A 16,521-nucleotide genomic window follows, 5' to 3' on the forward strand; every position below is an offset into this window, starting at 1 on the left:
AAATATCAAAATCTAACGCCACCAAAGAAATTGCTAACTCGAGTTTTTACAAAGCACCCACGTCTAAATGATTATATGTAGAAAGCATGAAACATGCTACGAGTGTTGGTGTTGAATTCTACGGGGGGATATCAACCGTTTCAATCTTTAGAGAGGCTAGAGTTTTGGATTGCTGTGATTCTCTGAGTTCGTTCCCTTTGGGCATCTTCCCCAAGCTTTCAACTCTTGGTATCTATGGTTGTCAGAATCTGGAGTCCCTTTATGTTGAAGGAAGAGCAGTTGAAAATCTCAGCCATCTCGACTACCTGTCTCTCCGGAGATGTCCAAATCTGGTCTCTTTTCCCGACGGAGGATTGCCCACTCCCCACCTGACATCCTTTTCAGTCTGGGGATGCAAGAGTTTGAAGTTGTTGCCGGACGGAATGCACACCCTCACCGACTATTTGTGGATACAAAATCTTCCAAATCTGGAGTCACTTGCAAAAGGGGGTATGCCTCGCAACCTACAAGCATTTTGGATCGAAAATTGTGAGAGACTGAGGCCTTCAGAGGAGTGGGGATTGCAAGGACTTGTCTCTCTTCAAGAATTTATAATCACCAGAAACAAGGACCTGCTGGAGACGTTGCTCAAGGAACATCTGCTCCCTGCCACTCTTCTCACTCTCAAAATCTCTCATCTTTCAAATCTGAAATCTTTGGACGGGAAGGGACTTGGGCACCCCACTTCTCTTCAACAGCTAGAAATTTCATGGTGCCAGAGTCTCGAATTCCTGCCAAAAGAGGGTTTTCCGGCGTCTCTTTCTTGGTTGAGTATCGAGAATTGTCCTTCTCTGAAGAGGAGTTATCGGAACAAGAAGGGAAAAGATTGGAGAAACATATCTCGCATTCCTTGCATAAAGATAGACGATGAAGTCACCATCCTATGAGCTTTCACTTCACCTCTCCAACTCTCAACTCTCAAGACGAAGCCAGGTAATTTCTTGTTTATAATTATATTTATTGTCCTCAGCAATACTCCTACTTAAATTCAAGTTTCGGAGTCTAATTCCAATGAAATTACAGGAGAATGCGAGGAGACTGACTTCTTTGTAGTCTGATACTGTGGAACTACTTGGGGTGGATGTACATGATTCTCCTGCACGAGAAGAGGTAAGCCCTTAGTGATGGTTTTTCATACTTCTCCCGTTTGCGCACAACAGTTGAATAGTGCCTCATCGCTGTGCCTCATGGTTGTGCTATGGATTTCACCGGTTGAACATTGCAGATCAGATGTAAATTGTAATTTACTTTCTCTCACTTTTTCTATCTTGGGTTTGCCTTTTCCCTATTGCATTTATATTAGGGATCAGTCTTTTTCTTTAACAGTTCATTTCAACTATATGCTAAGTCAAGAAAATGTGAAGGGACTAACAGATATATCGGTTTCATTGATGCATTGAGCAAACAGACTAAACCTGTAAAGATAGGATTATCAAATGGAGCTCTGGTTTACTGAACTATCAAGTTTGAAATCTTTGGATGGAAATGGACGTTCAAAACCTACTGGACTCTCAACTCTATTAAGAGAGCACCGCTTACTGGCACTGCATGCTAGAATGCCAGTATTACTAGACTCGGTGGCTGGCTGCTGCGCCTACAGATTTCAATGTAAGCAGTTGAACACTTGAGTGTAATCTGTTCTTCCTATGTATCAATGTAATTGAACTACGGTACTATTATCCTTGAAATCTGAATGTTTACCTTTTGTTTAGTTATTGGATTGTCTCTTGTAGGCTAACATGCATCTTTGTAGAACTTAGGAATGATCAGAAAGGCTCATGACACTACCTACCCAACTGAGAGAACTTAACCTCGATGAATTATTACAAGAGCGGCTAGATAAACTGCCTGTAAAAGTTTTTTCTAAGTCATTGACTACATCGAAAAAAAAGAATCATATTTTCTTGGTACCATTGAATAAAAATGTTAGCTTTTCCTCCATGTTTCAAATTCTAGTTTCTCATTTTCTTTTTTAATTTTAGAAATTGTATTTAGTTTAAAACGCGCCAGATGCCCTATATATCTAGCATTTAACTTGTGTTGCTTTGCGTTTTGTAGGAAGCATTCTGAAAGGTTTATGAGTGGAAGTTCATGAACTGTCTTGAGCTCTGGTCTGGAGCCGTCTCTTCCTATGGCACAGAACCTGAGTTTAGGCCTGTTGCGTATTCCCTGGCTCAAATAATTATGGGGTAGCCCGTCTAGTTCCAACAGCTAGGTACTTCCCCCTTAGATCGAGGTGTATTAGAATGCTTAATCGCATTGCTGCTTCGACGGGTACTTTCACTCTGGTTTCTATGCTGCTTTTGGACATGCTTGAGATGAAAGAGTTGAACAGACCCACCACTGGTGGTGTTGGCAAAGCTATTGATTTGTGCACTGTACTGAAGGTATATTTTAGTGTGGACATTGTCTCTTCTTCAAATTCAGTACTACATTGTTATTGTTTTTAGGAGTTTGAGGAAAATTTTCAGGAAGCGTGTGTGTTATCTGTTGTAGACGAGCTTGCTGAACATTTAGCTTAGTCGAGCTTTTCTGTTGCATTCCCTGAGTTGTCTTTTATTCCAGTAGCTGTACGATTGCGTACCTTCTGCAAATCCACCAAGGTTGAGAGGTTTTGGAAAGCAATGAGGGAGCTCATTCATCAGGTACGTGGTTAGAGTGGCGGGTCTAGTGACCACATGTGCTCTGCTCCCATGCCCGAGCTTGAGATGTGTGGACTATTGATTGGTTGAAGAAGTTTTTAATACTCTTTCATCTGTTAATAATTACATCTTTTAAATGTTGGAAAACCTTGTTGTACGTAGCTAATGTTTCAGCTCTTCCATATCCCAGATCGAGGCCAATTGTCAGTTTACAAATGAAAGGCGTATGTCAATTTCTTTTCTCCCAAATGATCCTGCAGCTGAGTATTTCCTTGAGGTCTGCTGTCTGCCCTTCCGTAATTTTTTTCTCTCATGTGATTTGGGAGTCTTGTGCACTGGGTACGACCTTTATGTGATTTTGCCACCAATGTATTATATGTATGTGTACTTTGCTAAATGTTACCAGCCATTAATAACCACAAATGCCTATTTCTTGGATCTTTCATGATTGAATTGTCAAACTTTGTTTTAATCTGAAATATCTTTAACGCTTTGCCTTCATTTCATTTTATTTTGATATCATCTTGGAGAAACTGAAGTCCTTATTATAGGATGAGAAAAAGTCGGGCTAGTCCTCTGTCGAAGTACGTTGCAACTCTACGTGAAATAGCCCAACAAAGAAATGCTTCGTTGTCGGAATCCAGGTCTGAGATCTTGTTGTCTATTGAGTACATTTTCACAGAATCATGTTTGATGTTCCATTTTCTAACATGCTAATTGCTTCCAGTGTTCTTGTGGGCGAGCATTCATCTGTCTTTGGAAGTAAAGGACGAGAAAGCGACGAAACAGATGACACCAGGGACAACGAAGGCATTGCTGCCTTTAGTTTGTCCTGGTTACCAGGAAAGGATTCCAAGTATGGTCACTCTCTCTCTCTCTCTCTCTCTCTCTCTCTCTCTCTCTCTCTAGATTTCTATACAATTTTACTTTTGGTATTTGTGTTGTAACATTATTATTGGTTTTTCAGAGCTGAACCACCCAAAGATGTGAAAAAGAAGAAAAGGAAGCGAAAGACTGAGTGCCAGGACCAAGTAGCCATGGATGAAGATATTGTTCAGGTGTTGGTACTCAGTTCTGATGAAGAAGACAGGTCTTTAAGCGACACCTCTTCGGCTGACAAATATGGAGTGAAGAAACCACAGCTCCTTCGAAGCTGGAAAGCAAGAAGCCGAAACGCTCTCCATTGTTTTGTTGTCCGTACCTGGAAGTTATGCATGAAGTTCCTGTTCGATCAATGTGAAGAGATTAATTTGAATTTCTTTCCCTCTTATAAAAGTATAATTTGAGGAAAGAGTAATGCTAGTTCAAATTTAAAAACTATCATCAATAAGAAATAAGCAAGTTAATTTAAAATGAGACCCACAAAGTGTATATATACACACCTTTGAGGGATGTATATTATATATCTCAATAACCAGAGATTACATGCATATACACGCACACGTACACAGACCCACGTATATGAAATTTCTATATAATCTCCCGGAAAAAAGAAAAAAAAGATAGATGCTTATCCTTTTCTGAAATTTCGTCTCACTTTAATTAACCAAAAAAGAAGCATGCTTTCTCCAAAGCCCAATCACCAATTCTCACGTTATGCTTAACGTGTGAGGTCGACTGAAAATTATTCTCCCCACCGACGAAGTAAAGTTAACCTATATAATCTAAACAGGCTTTGCTACTTGCTCACCTGAAAATTTGAAACGGAATTTCTAGTTTCCAACTTGCTTTTGCAAACAAGAGAAAATGGCTTTGGTTGGAGGGGCTTTGCTCTCCGGGTCGATCCAGGTGCTGTGCGAAAAGATTGCTTCGGGAGAGTTCATGGCCTTCTTCCAGGCAAGAAGACTCAACTATTCACTCATGGACAAACTGAAGATGACATTGCTTACACTTCATGCAGTGCTCAACGACGCGGAGGAGAAGCATATTGTCAACCTTGCCGTCGGCATGTGGCTTGACGAGCTCAAACATGCTGTGTTCAAAGCCGAGGACTTGGTGGATGAGATTGATACTGAAGCTTTGCGTCACAAGGTGAAAGATCAGACTAAGCAAACCCAGGTGTGCAACTTCCTCTCTACCTCTCGTAATCCTTTTAAATATAAAGGCATGAACGGTAGAATAGAGGAGTTATTTAAGAGGTTAGAACGCCTTGCAGAACAGCGAAATCTCCTTGGTCTTATAGAAGGTATTGGGAGCAAGGTTTCACAAAGAACTCCCACAACTTCTGTAGTTGAGGAAGGATTCTCTCCCTATGGTAGGGATAAGGATAAAGAAAAGTTAAAAACAGTACTGCTGCTATCTGACAATGAAAGTAGCAGTAATTTTTCTGTAGTCCCAATAGTCGGGATGGGCGGGGTCGGTAAGACAACCCTTGCTCAACTCCTGTACAATGATGAACAAGTTAAAGAGCATTTTAACGTTCATGCTTGGGTTTGTGTTTCTGAACAATACGATGCTTTGAGGGTGGTTAAGACCCTTATTGAGCAAATCACTGAGAAATCTTGTGATATCTCAGATATGAATTCCCTTGAAATTCGACCAAGGGAACAAGCAAGGGATATCTCAGATATGAATTCCCTTGGAATTAGACTAAGGGAACAAGTAAGGAGGGAACAAATGAGGGATATCTCAGATATGAATACCCTTGAAATTCGACTAAGGGAGCAAGTAAGGGGAAATACATTTTTATTTGTCCTGGATGACCTTTGGAATGAGAGCTATGATGACTGGGATCGTCTACGAACTCTTTTCACTTATGGGGTGAAGGGAAGCAAGGTCATTGTAACAACAAGGAGTACACGTGTAGCATCCATCATGAAAAATACTATTCCAATTCATGACTTGGAAAAATTGTCGGACGATGATTGCTGGTTGTTACTGGCAAAACATGCATTTAGAAATGAAAACTCCAGTGCACATCCAAACTTGGAAGAAGTTGGTAAGAAAATTGCACGCAAGTGCAACGGTTTGCCTTTAGCTTCAAAAACACTAGGGGGTCTCTTAGGTTGCAACCTAGACTACAAGGAATGGAATTACCTATTGGATAGCAATCTTTGGGATCTACCACACAGTAATAGTGTTCTTCCTTCTCTAAGATTGAGTTACCATTATCTTCCAAGTTACTTGAAACGATGCTTTGCTTATTGCTCAATTTTTCCAAAGGGCTATGAATTGGAAAAGGAAAATGTAATTCTACTATGGGTGGCAGAAGGTTTAATTCCACAATTAGAGAGTGGGAATGCAATGGAGGAGGTTGGTAAAAGATACTTTGACGAACTGTTATCTCGATCACTGTTTCAAAGACCAAGATTGGATCCACCAAGATTCACCATGCATGATCTCATCAATGACTTGGCTATGTTTGTGTCTGGAGAGTTTTGTTTTAGGCTGGATCTGGAACATTCACAGGAAGCTAGTAAAAGAGTTCGCCACTTCTCGTATATGAGAGGAAAATTTGATACATCTTCAAAATTTCAGCCATTAGATGGAGTGAAGTATTTGCACACATTCTTTCCGGTGTCTTTAGCACCATATGACACAAGTGATGACGAAGTATATGTAAGCAATAAGGTTCAAGATGATTTTCTGCCAACACAAAAATATTTACGGGTAATATCATTGTCAAGATATCAAAATATCAATCACTTACCTGATTCCATTGGTAATCACATACACTTGCGCTACATCGATCTCTCTTATACGACAATTAAAAGGTTACCAGATACAGTGTGTACCCTCTACAATTTACAAACTCTGTTGTTGTTAGGTTGTTCTTCTCTTGTTAAACTGACTGCAGACATGAGGAAATTAATTCATTTGCGTCATCTTGATATTGGCGGAACTTGCATAAAAAAAATGCCTGTGCATATGGGTAGATTAAAAAACCTGAGAACACTGACAGCTTTTGTGTTGGGGAAATCTACTGGGTCAAGCATTGGAGAATTGAGGGAGTTGTCTCACCTTGGAGGAAAAATTTCTATCTTGAATCTGCAAAATGTAGTCGGTGCTATTGATGCCTTGCTGAAGGATAAGAAAGATCTGAATGAGGTAGAGTTGGCATGGGTTCCTAATGTTTCCGATGATTCTGTAAAAAAGAGATATGTGCTCGAAAGACTACAACCTTCGGTAAATTTGGTGAAACTAACCATTAGGTGTTATGGTGGAACCAGATTCGCGAATTGGGTGGGAGACTCGTCCTTCTCCAACTTACAAGTGATGCGTCTCATTGATTGTGATAATTGCAGTTCATTGCCACCAGTTGGTCAGCTACCTGCTCTCAAAGAGTTGTATGTAGAAGGGATGAAATCCGTTGTGAGTGTTGGTGTTGATTTGTACGGGGGAAATCAAACATTTCAATCTTTAGAGAAGCTAGAGTTTTCAAGTATGCCAGAGTGGGAGGAATGGCTGCCTAGTCCAAGTGGAGGTGAAATGCCAGAGTGTCCGAAGCTGAGAGGAAACTTGCCCACTCATCTTCCTTCCTTGAAAACACTTGATGTGTCTGAGTGTGAGGTTCTTCATGTAAACAGGGCCAGTAATACCTTGAATACGGAATCCTTACGAGGATCTCTTGAAAAACTGACAGTAAATAAATGCCCCGGTCTCTCATTGTTGCTAGAGTCGACGGAGACGCTGCTGTCGCTTCAGATGCTTGATATTAAGTATGTTGATATTAAGTGGTTGCCGCAAATGGTGCCCAACAGCAATCGTCTTCAAAGTTTGACTTTAGGGGGATGTTCCTCACTCTTGTCGTTCCCTACAAATGGTCTGCCCACCACGCTGACGTCACTCCGTATAGATGATGCAGAAAATTAGAATTCCTATCACATGAGATGATGGCCAAATTGACTTCCCTTCAGTCTTTGTATCTATCCTACAGCTGTGATTCTCTGAGGTCGTTCCCTTTGGGCATTTTCCCCAAACTTTCATCTCTTCAAATAAGTTTGTGTGAGAATCTGGAATCCCTTTCTGTTGAAGGAGGAGCAGATGAAAATCTCAGCCATCTCAACTCCCTGTCTATTTGGTATTGTCGAAATCTTGTCTCTTTTCCCGACGGGGGATTGCCCACTCCCAACCTCACTTTATTTGATGTCAACAACTGCGAGAATTTGAAGTTGTTGCCGGACCGAATGCACACCCTCACCGCACTTCAACGTTTGGCGATATCCAGTCTTCCAAATGTGGTGTCATTTGCACAAGGGGGTTTGCCTCCCAACCTACAATCATTTCAGATCTTCGGAGCAAGCAAAGATTTCTTCCAGACGTTGCTCAATGAGCAGCTGCTCCCTGCCACTCTTCACACTCTCGCAATCTCTTATGTATCGAATCTGAAATCTTTGGACGGAAAGGGACTTGAGCACCTCACTTCTCTTCAACAGTTACAAATTTCAGGCTGCGAGAGTCTCAAATTCCTGCCAAAAGAGGGTTTGCCGGCATCTCTTTCTTATCTGAGCATCTTGGATTGTCCTTCTCTGAAGAAGAGGTATCTGAAGAAGCGGTATGAGAAGGTAGCTCGCATTCCTTGCATAGAGATAGATGGAGAAGTCAACATCTTGTGAGCTTTCATTTCACTCTCTCCAACTCTCAACTCTCAAGACAAAAGCCAGGTACTTTTTTTATTCATTATTAAATTGATTGTCCTCAGCAATATTCCAGCTTAAATTAGAGTTTCAGAGTCTAATTACGAAGAAATTACAGGAGAGTGCGAGGGGAGTGAATTATTTGGCGTCTATATATATGATTCTCCTGCATGACAAGAGGTAAAACCCTGGATGATGGTTTTCTCATACTTCTCTCGTTTGCGTCATAACTGTAATCTTGTGGTAGTTGTGATGGGACTAACAGATATGTTTCTCTACAGACACAATGGTTAAAGTCTTGAAGAGAGCATGGCTTATTGGCACTGCTTGCTATAATGCTAGTGTTGCTAGCCTAGGTGGCTGGCTGCTTCGCCTACAGATTTCAGTGTAAGTAGTTGAACACTTGAGTGTAATTTGCTTTTCTTCTCTGTAGCAAGGTAATTCAACCATGCAATCAGTCAGGACAACACGATGGGACTAACGTATTTGTCGGCTTTATTAATGCAGATGGCAACTCTGGAATTGTAAAGATAGGATTATCTACAGCCAGCGATTTAAACATGCATCAATTAGTTGTTAGTGTATGGTGCTATCTGGCATGAATATAAGTCTCCTTTAATCTGAGAGGTGACCCCTGGAATGATGTCTTTTCTAATACTGTTTGTAATTTGAATATGAGAGGCATGCCTTTTCATCTTCTCTTGATGTCATTCTCATCTTCTAATGGGTGCAGATATGCTTTTGTACAGACAAGGAGGTTGAACAGCGTGCTTGACACTTTTAGCACTTTCGTCATGCTTGCGTTTGTTGGTATTCCAGTAAATGATATTACTAGAATAAGTGGTTGGCCGGTGTGCTACGGATTTCACAAGAATGATAATTCTTACGTTAAGCACTGCAGACGAGCTGTAATTCAGCTTTCCACCACTCTCTTTTGTTTTAAGTTCCATTTGCTTGTTTTCTAAGATAAATGTATCAGTAATAATTTCTTCATCTTTAAATTTAGGAGTATCTTGTTAAGCTGAGGTATGAAAAGGGAAAGCAGTTGAGTTGGCATCCTATTGAAATGGATTCGATTATTTGAGAGAAAACATGCTTTTCACAGTTCAATTCAGAATGAAACGGTAGAAAGCATGTGAAGGTAAAGCTCTACGTTCTTTTCCTGCATTTTCATCAGAACTCTGCATCCGCATACTCTCCTTAAAGAAAAATATATATCGCATACTTTAAATGTAATTGTGCCTATTGTTGCCATCCATGAACATCTTATCTCCTGGAAGTGATCCAAAGGAACTGAGAGGTTATAGCATTCTTCTCGCAGTTGTGGATTTCATGAGCAATCAAGAGAATATTCAAAGTTGCATCTGGACTCGGAGGTTTGTTTTCTATATATTAGCATGTGGTGTCGTGTGACTCGCATAGCAAGTTAACAGAGGAAGAAAAAAGTTATTTGAACATTGCAAATTCGCTCACTTTATATGTAGGTGATCATTTGATTTGTTATGCCGTGGAGAAATAGACAATGATACGCCTTAACCCAAGTTTGATGGGGAAAGTTGGAGCAGCGGGCACTCAAATTTAGAAACCTTCTTGGTAAGTAGCAACTCAACCGTGGTAGTGCTCCATGTCCGTTATCGTGCATAGCATGAAATTTCCCAGTCGCTAATGGGTCCATTCATTGTTTCTCTTAACATATAGTATCTGTTTTGCTGATTCTTATGCAGCCACACACTTTGATGCTGCCTGTGCCCTGGCGGGGGTTCATTTTTTTCTACCACGTACGTTTTAGGCCAGAACACTAGTCTGATACTGTGGAACAACTTGTGGTGGATATTTATGGTTCTCCTGGATGATGGTTTCTCGTACTTGTCTCGTTTGCGGCATAACTTTCTCATATTTCAATGTAACTGTAATCTTCAGGCAGGTGCACTGGAGATATGTTTCTCTCTACTAACACAACGGTTGAAGAGTGCCTCATGGCTGTGCTTGCTTGAAGGCCAGTACGTACATTACGTTACTAGATTGCATTTATATTGAGGAGGATTTCACCAGTGGAACATTGCAGATCAGCTGTAAATTGTAATTTACTTCCTCACTTTTTCTATCTTCAAGTTTCTTTATCTATATTGCGTTTATATTATCAGACAGTTCAATTCAACTATATGCTAAGCCAGGACATTGTGATGGTACTAACAGATGTATCGGTTTCATTGATGCAGCCAGCAAACAGTGTAAACCTGTAAAGATAGGATTATCAAATGGTGCTTTGGTTTTCTGGACTGTCAAGTTTGAAATCTTTGGACAGAAATGGACTTTCAATACCTCCCACTCCGCAATTCTTGCCCGGACAGGGACCTGCAGACCTCAGCTCTCGTCGACAGCTATTCAAATATTGAATGTGTGGGATTTCATCGGCCCAGAGAGAACTATTGAACCGTAAAGATAGGATTATCAGAGGGCAAACGATGTTAGCTTACATCAACTATGCTACCCCTTCTTTTTTCTCTTAAATTTCAGGACAGTATCGTCAAATATAATAGGAACCGGTTTTCAACACCTCCCACTCTCGCAAATCCTGCTGGGACAGGGACCTCAGCTATGTAATGGTTGAATGTATATGGGACTTCGTCGGTCCAGAGAGAAAACTATTGAACTGTAAAGATAGGATTATCAAAGGGAAAACAATGTTAGCTTATATCAACTACTCAGGTACTTGTGTATATATCTATATATACCACTGTGGTTTCCATATGGCGGAATGCTTACTCATCTTTCAATGCCTCTGTCATCTTGTGGTAGCTGCATATACATATGTTTCTTTGCAAACTCAATGGTTGGAGAGAGCATGGCTTATTGGCACCGCTTGCCAGAATGCCAGTGTTACTAGGCATGGTGGCTGGCTGCTGCACCTACAGACGTCAGTGTATGTAGTTGAACTACAGACGTCAGTCTATGTAGTTGAACACTTGAGTGTAATCTGTTCTTCCTTTATGTATCATTGTAATTCACATATGCAATCAATCAGGACAACACGATGGGACTAACGTATTTGTCGGCTTTATTGATGCAGATGGCAACTCTGGAATTGTAAAGATAGGATTATCTACAGCCAACGATTTGAACATGCATCAATTAGTTGTCCTTGAATGGTGCATGCATATAATCCTCCTTTAATCGGAGAGGTTACCCCTGGAGTGATGTTTTTTCTAATGCTTTTATAGTTTGAATATGAGAGGCATGGTTTTTCTTCTTCTCTTGATGCCACTCTCATCTTCGAATGGGTGCCGATATAATTTTGTACAGAGAAAGTGGTTGAACAGCGCGCTTGATCATTGTAGCACCGTCGTCACGCTTGCATTTGTTGGTATTCCGGTAAATGATATTACTAGAATAAGTGGTTGGCTGGTGTGCTACGGATTTCACAAGAATGATAATTCTAACTTTGAGCACTGCAGACGAGCTGTAATTGAGCTTTCCACCACTCTCTTTTGTGTTAAGTTCCATTTGCTTGTTTTCTAAGATAAATGTATCAATAATAATTTCATCATCTTTGAATTTAGGAGTACCTTGTTAAGCTGAGGTATGAAGGTCAAGCAGTTGAGTTGCATCCTATTGAAATGGATTTGAGAGAAAAAATGCTTTTCACAGTTCGATTTAGAATGAAACGGTAGAAGCGTGTGAAGGTAAATCTCTGCGTTCTTTTCCTACATTTTCATCAAAACTCTGCATCCACACTCATCTTAATGAAAAATATATATCACATACCTTAAATGAAATTGTGCCTATTGGTGCTGCATATAAACAGCTTTTCTCCCGGAAGTGATCCAAGGGAACTGAGATGTTACAGCATTCTTCTCACCATTGTGGATTTCATGAGCAATCAAGAGAGTATTCAAAGTTGCATCTGGACTCAGAGGTTTGTTTTCTATATATTAGCGTGTGTGATGTCTTGTGATGTCATGTGACTCGCATAGCAAGTTAACAAACGAAGAAGAAATTTTTTGAACATTGCAGATTGGCTCACTATATATGTAGGCGATCATTTGATTCGTTAACCAATCTAGAGGAAGTCTGGAAGATGCCGTGGAGAAATAGTCGATGATACGCCTTAACCCAAGTTTGATGGGGAAAGTTGGAGCAGCTGGGTCTCAATTTTAGAAACCTTCTTGGTATGTAGCAACTCAACCCTGGTACTGCTTCGTGTACATTATTGCACATAGCAGGAAATTTCCAATCATTGTTTCCCTTAATAGTATTTGCTTTTCTGACTCGTATTCAGCCAAATGCACACTTTGTTGCTGCCTGTGCAGCCAAGTTCGCGCGTGGGAGTTCATTTTCCTCTACCATGTACGTTGAGGCCAGAGCACTACGTCGTTGGCTGCCCATGGTGGCTGATTTGGAAGCTGCTGCTGTGGAAGTGGAGAGTAATTCCACTCTGTCTATGGCAGGGAACTAGCAAAAGGAGGAGGATTATTCTGCGTTTGCCGTTTGGTACAATATTATACGAGACGAGAGGCCAAAAAGGTTGCAGGGACTTGCACGATTTGGAAAGTTGCTATATTTTGAAGACCCCCGGACATTATTTTGGATGTTTTAATTAACAGAAGCTAGATAGTCATAACCTGTAATTTGTTGGTGCCTTATTTCCTTTAACTGGGATGAAATCCCCGATAAAATTTTGATGAGGTTGTGGTATTCTTTAACCCTATAGGATCCTTTCCGGATCCTTTTGGTGAGGATCCTGGGAATTCGTGAATCGTGTCCGTTCATCGTATATCCTGTGGTTATTGGTACAAGATCAACGTGTCAATGCTTAAAATTTAATCATTATATGTGCCAATGGTTATATTTCATTCAACAAAATTTATTTACAGAAGCATATAAGTGATAGAAATTATCAAAATTGATCCTTTTATATGTTCGACATTATAATACGTGGATTAGCTCAATAGCGTGTTTTAATCATAATTTCATTCTCTTGGTCAACTTACGGTTTAGGTTCATTCCAAACATGTCAGGTGAAAATTCAAAATTGTTACTAGGAAGTAAAAATAAAACAAGAATAGCTACAACTGTAGTTATTGTGGGGATCAAAATCAAAATTTTGTGTTTATTTTTCTTTTTGTATAAAAAAGCCTCAGCAATCAAACAAGGACATTGTTCGACTCATTTGAAAAAATAACACTTTTAACATGTACACAATAATAATTCATTGAAAATAAGCGGCTATGATTCATACTGGAAGAGTTTGATAAAAATTAACACTTTTATGTTTGCCGTGTGTGGTCCACTGCATTATTGGCAAAATAAAAATATGAAGTCGTCTCACTAATCTTGAAGTAAGTACCAGTTTGGTACTGTTTAAATTAAAAAAAACAAAAAAAAAGTATAAAAATTTGGGAACTTAAACGAAAACCATTTACTTTAACGAAAAATCACATTTTTACACTAAAAAATCAATCCTAATACTATTCACTTTACCTTTTATTTTAAGGAAAATTAATAGAAATGACTTGAAAACTTTGAGTTTTAATGATAAGGACAAAATAAAGGGTAAAGTGAATAGTACCAGGATTGACTTTTTAGTGTAAAAATATGAATTTTTGTTAAAATAAACAGTAACTTTTCGTTAAAATTCCTTTTATTTTATCCTTACCATTAAAACTCAAAGTTTTCAAACCACTTTCTTTAGTTTTCTTAAAAAAAAAAGCTCTTTGCTTTTTTCAGTTTGTTAAACATTTAAAAGCAAATTTTTTTTCACAGTTTCGGATGAATAAAAAAGAGCTAAAAACCCAAAGCACCGCCAACATGCCCTATTCTGTACATCAGATTTTGCTCAGATTGCACCGTGGACTTGCCCAGATTGCGCTGCCGACATGTCCTATTATGTACATCCGATTTTGCCCCCAAATTCGAAGCTTCGGCCATCTGGATCCTCAGAAAATGCTCTTCTTCTTTGTATTTCTGCAAATTAGGAGAGCTCAAGTGACTAATCTGATCCCTGTCTTCTTATTCTTGCAGAACTAGTCTTCCAAATTCCCAACCCTTCAAATTGCAGGTTCGCTCCTTTCTCTCTCCCTCTCCCTGAAAAACACTTCAAAACCCAATGAGAAAGAGGAGAGGTTAGACGCAGAACGAGAGAAGAAAACCCAATGAGGAAGAGGAGAGGTTAGACGGAGAATACGAGGGGGAAGATGTGTTGAGGAAGAAGAGTCTAATCAATGACTCTAGAAATTCTACAAAGAGGAGAGGTTAGATAGAGAAAGCAAGGGGAAGATGGATAATTTTTTCATTGTGATACGAGCACAAGTGATATATCACGTGTTTTAATTAAAGTGTTGGAAAATTTTATTTTTTAAATTATTAACTTTTTAGCACACATATCCCATCATTTGTATAGTGACATGTGGTGTATTATCCCGTGTATCGATCACACTTAAAAATCTCTCGGGAAGATGTGTTAAGATGGAGAAAACGAGAGGGACAAAAATTAAGGAAGGTGAGTCTGATCAATGACTCTAGAAATTCTAGAAGGAGGAGAGGTTAGACGGAGAAAATGAGGGGAAAAAGGAGTTAAGACGTGGGGGACGAAAATTAAGGAATGAGAGTCTGATCAATGACTAGAAATTCTAGAAGGAGGAAAGGTTAGACAGAGAAAATAACACGTCCCGAACCTGATATCTCCAAATATCAGGATAGGCTCGTGCTGACCGACACTTAAGGGTGACGAAACTATTTTAAACATGCATACAAATAAAATACGTGATTAGAAAGAAATATGCCAATACGGAAACGTGTTCAGAGTATACAACTAATTAACAATAAAGTGGAAGAACTATTATAAAAATGTACAAACAAAGGAATGGGTCATACAAAAAGAAGACTCGAAGATACCGATGTGGGAGTGCTCTGACAACTGGATCGCATGCCTAGATTCTAAATCTTGAAAGGGGCGCAAAACAAAGGGTGAGTGAACCAAAGTTTAATAACTAATAATAAGAAAATTGATTTCTTTTTGAAAATACTAACCCCATGTTTTGAGAACTCATATAATACTACATAGTAGGTTTTCTGAAAACTCTAGCATGCCATGAAAAACATTCGTAAAACATGTACATGTAAACCAGTGCTTAGTAATGGTAATATAGTCGCCTGAAGCTAAATTCGTAAAACATCTGTAAATCACATCAATGGTGTACTCAACTAGGGTTATCATAATCGCCCGAAGGCATAACCATCACTTTAAGGTGAAGTTGTACGACATTGGGTTACGCCAGTGAAGAAATGTGGTGGGTCCCATCACCCGAAGGTGAAGTTGTACGACTCTGGGTTACGCCAGAGAAGAAATACATATATATACATAACACACCGACACTAGCCGTGACTAATGAAGCTGTTCAACACTGGTTTCGCCAGTGAAGCTGGGAGTATGTCATAAATATCCTCAATTGTGTTCTATGGCCATAGACGTCTAAATACTCGTGTTGTGTGTATGTGTTGTATGATAAGCCAATAGATAAGCACAGAAAACGTAATTCAAAATCTCATATCAAATCCTCGGAGCTCAAAAGCTCAAAGCATCAATTCATAAATCATAATAAATCATATTTGTAAATCCATAATATATCATATGTGTAATCCAATGATTTATAACATTTCGTAAAACATAATTCGATAAATCATAAATAGTGCATAAAACGTAAAACCATGAAATCATGCTTTTTGTGTATGCAAACCTAATATTTTATAAATACGTGCAATTTAAGAAGGGGTGCACTCATAAATATTCTGCAAATGAGGAGCCACTCGGACTAGGGAGGACGGGATCACTTCCAACAGACGCATCTAAACATAAATAGAGACCATTTAATAAAACTTTACAAAAACGATCGAATTTGGGAAAATTGACGGCGGATTCGAATTCGGCATGTCGAAAAATTGAAGGAGGGTGTGAAATCCCGACCCCGGAATTTCACTATTGATTACGTATCTCGTTATTTAAATCCATATTTCACGATTACGTTACTTTATTAGTTAATTTTAATTCTGTTAATTTTGGGAATTAAATTGAATAGTTTTGGGTTTGAACTTTAATAATTAGTCTTTAAATTCGTTGACCTTTCGAGGTCACAAGTAACATTTTCAAATAGGTCTCGAAGCCATGAGCGCACAGGTGAAAGCCGTTTGCGAGTCCGAATTATAACGGTATAATTACAGACGTTTGAAGTTGTGAAACTATAGATAGCAATAATTATTTAACTTCC

The 16,521-nt window shown here is 39.3% G+C and overlaps 3 protein-coding genes across 11 annotated transcripts; all 3 read left to right on the top strand.

Annotated features, from left to right (window-relative positions):
* Positions 1-79: 79 nt before the first annotated feature.
* On the top strand, positions 80-4,034 carry LOC139193997 (nucleolar complex-associated protein 2-like). Of its 7 annotated transcripts, none has more exons than XM_070818009.1 (9): positions 80-972; positions 1,063-1,278; positions 1,448-1,647; positions 2,098-2,426; positions 2,536-2,684; positions 2,872-2,958; positions 3,233-3,325; positions 3,409-3,537; positions 3,649-4,034. In XM_070818009.1, the coding sequence occupies exons 6-9, from the start codon at positions 2,897-2,899 to the stop codon at positions 3,965-3,967; spliced, it is 603 nt and encodes a 200-aa protein (XP_070674110.1). In that variant the 5' UTR covers positions 80-972; positions 1,063-1,278; positions 1,448-1,647; positions 2,098-2,426; positions 2,536-2,684; positions 2,872-2,896; the 3' UTR covers positions 3,968-4,034. The 7 variants fall into 7 exon arrangements, with proteins under 7 accessions (XP_070674110.1, XP_070674106.1, XP_070674112.1 ...); XM_070818005.1 differs by having other exon boundaries at positions 2,605-2,684; positions 2,872-3,020; XM_070818011.1 differs by having other exon boundaries at positions 105-972; positions 1,063-1,149; positions 2,608-2,684.
* On the top strand, positions 87-926 carry LOC139194316 (putative disease resistance protein At3g14460). Its single transcript, XM_070818623.1, has one exon. It carries the CDS (start codon positions 87-89, stop codon positions 924-926), a length of 840 nt encoding a protein of 279 aa, XP_070674724.1.
* A 330-nt stretch (positions 4,035-4,364) lies between the features above and the next one.
* Positions 4,365-13,084, top strand: LOC103443838 (putative disease resistance RPP13-like protein 1). 3 transcript variants are annotated; one of them, XM_070818004.1, is made up of 17 exons: positions 4,365-8,284; positions 8,376-8,437; positions 8,539-8,644; positions 8,765-8,884; positions 8,991-9,165; positions 9,264-9,398; positions 9,538-9,633; positions 9,742-9,850; positions 9,982-10,035; positions 10,178-10,336; positions 10,477-10,966; positions 11,057-11,229; positions 11,328-11,719; positions 11,818-11,940; positions 12,063-12,173; positions 12,272-12,426; positions 12,568-13,084. In XM_070818004.1, the coding sequence occupies exon 1, from the start codon at positions 4,428-4,430 to the stop codon at positions 7,491-7,493; it is 3,066 nt and encodes a 1,021-aa protein (XP_070674105.1). In that variant the 5' UTR covers positions 4,365-4,427; the 3' UTR covers positions 7,494-8,284; positions 8,376-8,437; positions 8,539-8,644; positions 8,765-8,884; positions 8,991-9,165; positions 9,264-9,398; positions 9,538-9,633; positions 9,742-9,850; positions 9,982-10,035; positions 10,178-10,336; positions 10,477-10,966; positions 11,057-11,229; positions 11,328-11,719; positions 11,818-11,940; positions 12,063-12,173; positions 12,272-12,426; positions 12,568-13,084. The 3 variants fall into 3 exon arrangements, with proteins under 3 accessions (XP_070674105.1, XP_070674103.1, XP_070674104.1); XM_070818002.1 differs by having other exon boundaries at positions 11,057-11,180; positions 12,537-13,084; XM_070818003.1 differs by having other exon boundaries at positions 9,579-9,633; positions 11,057-11,180; positions 12,537-13,084.
* Positions 13,085-16,521: the final 3,437 nt, after the last annotated feature.

The sequence above is a fragment of the Malus domestica genome, chromosome 03 (genome assembly GCF_042453785.1).
Source record: "Malus domestica chromosome 03, GDT2T_hap1".
Lineage (NCBI taxonomy): Eukaryota > Viridiplantae > Streptophyta > Magnoliopsida > Rosales > Rosaceae > Malus > Malus domestica.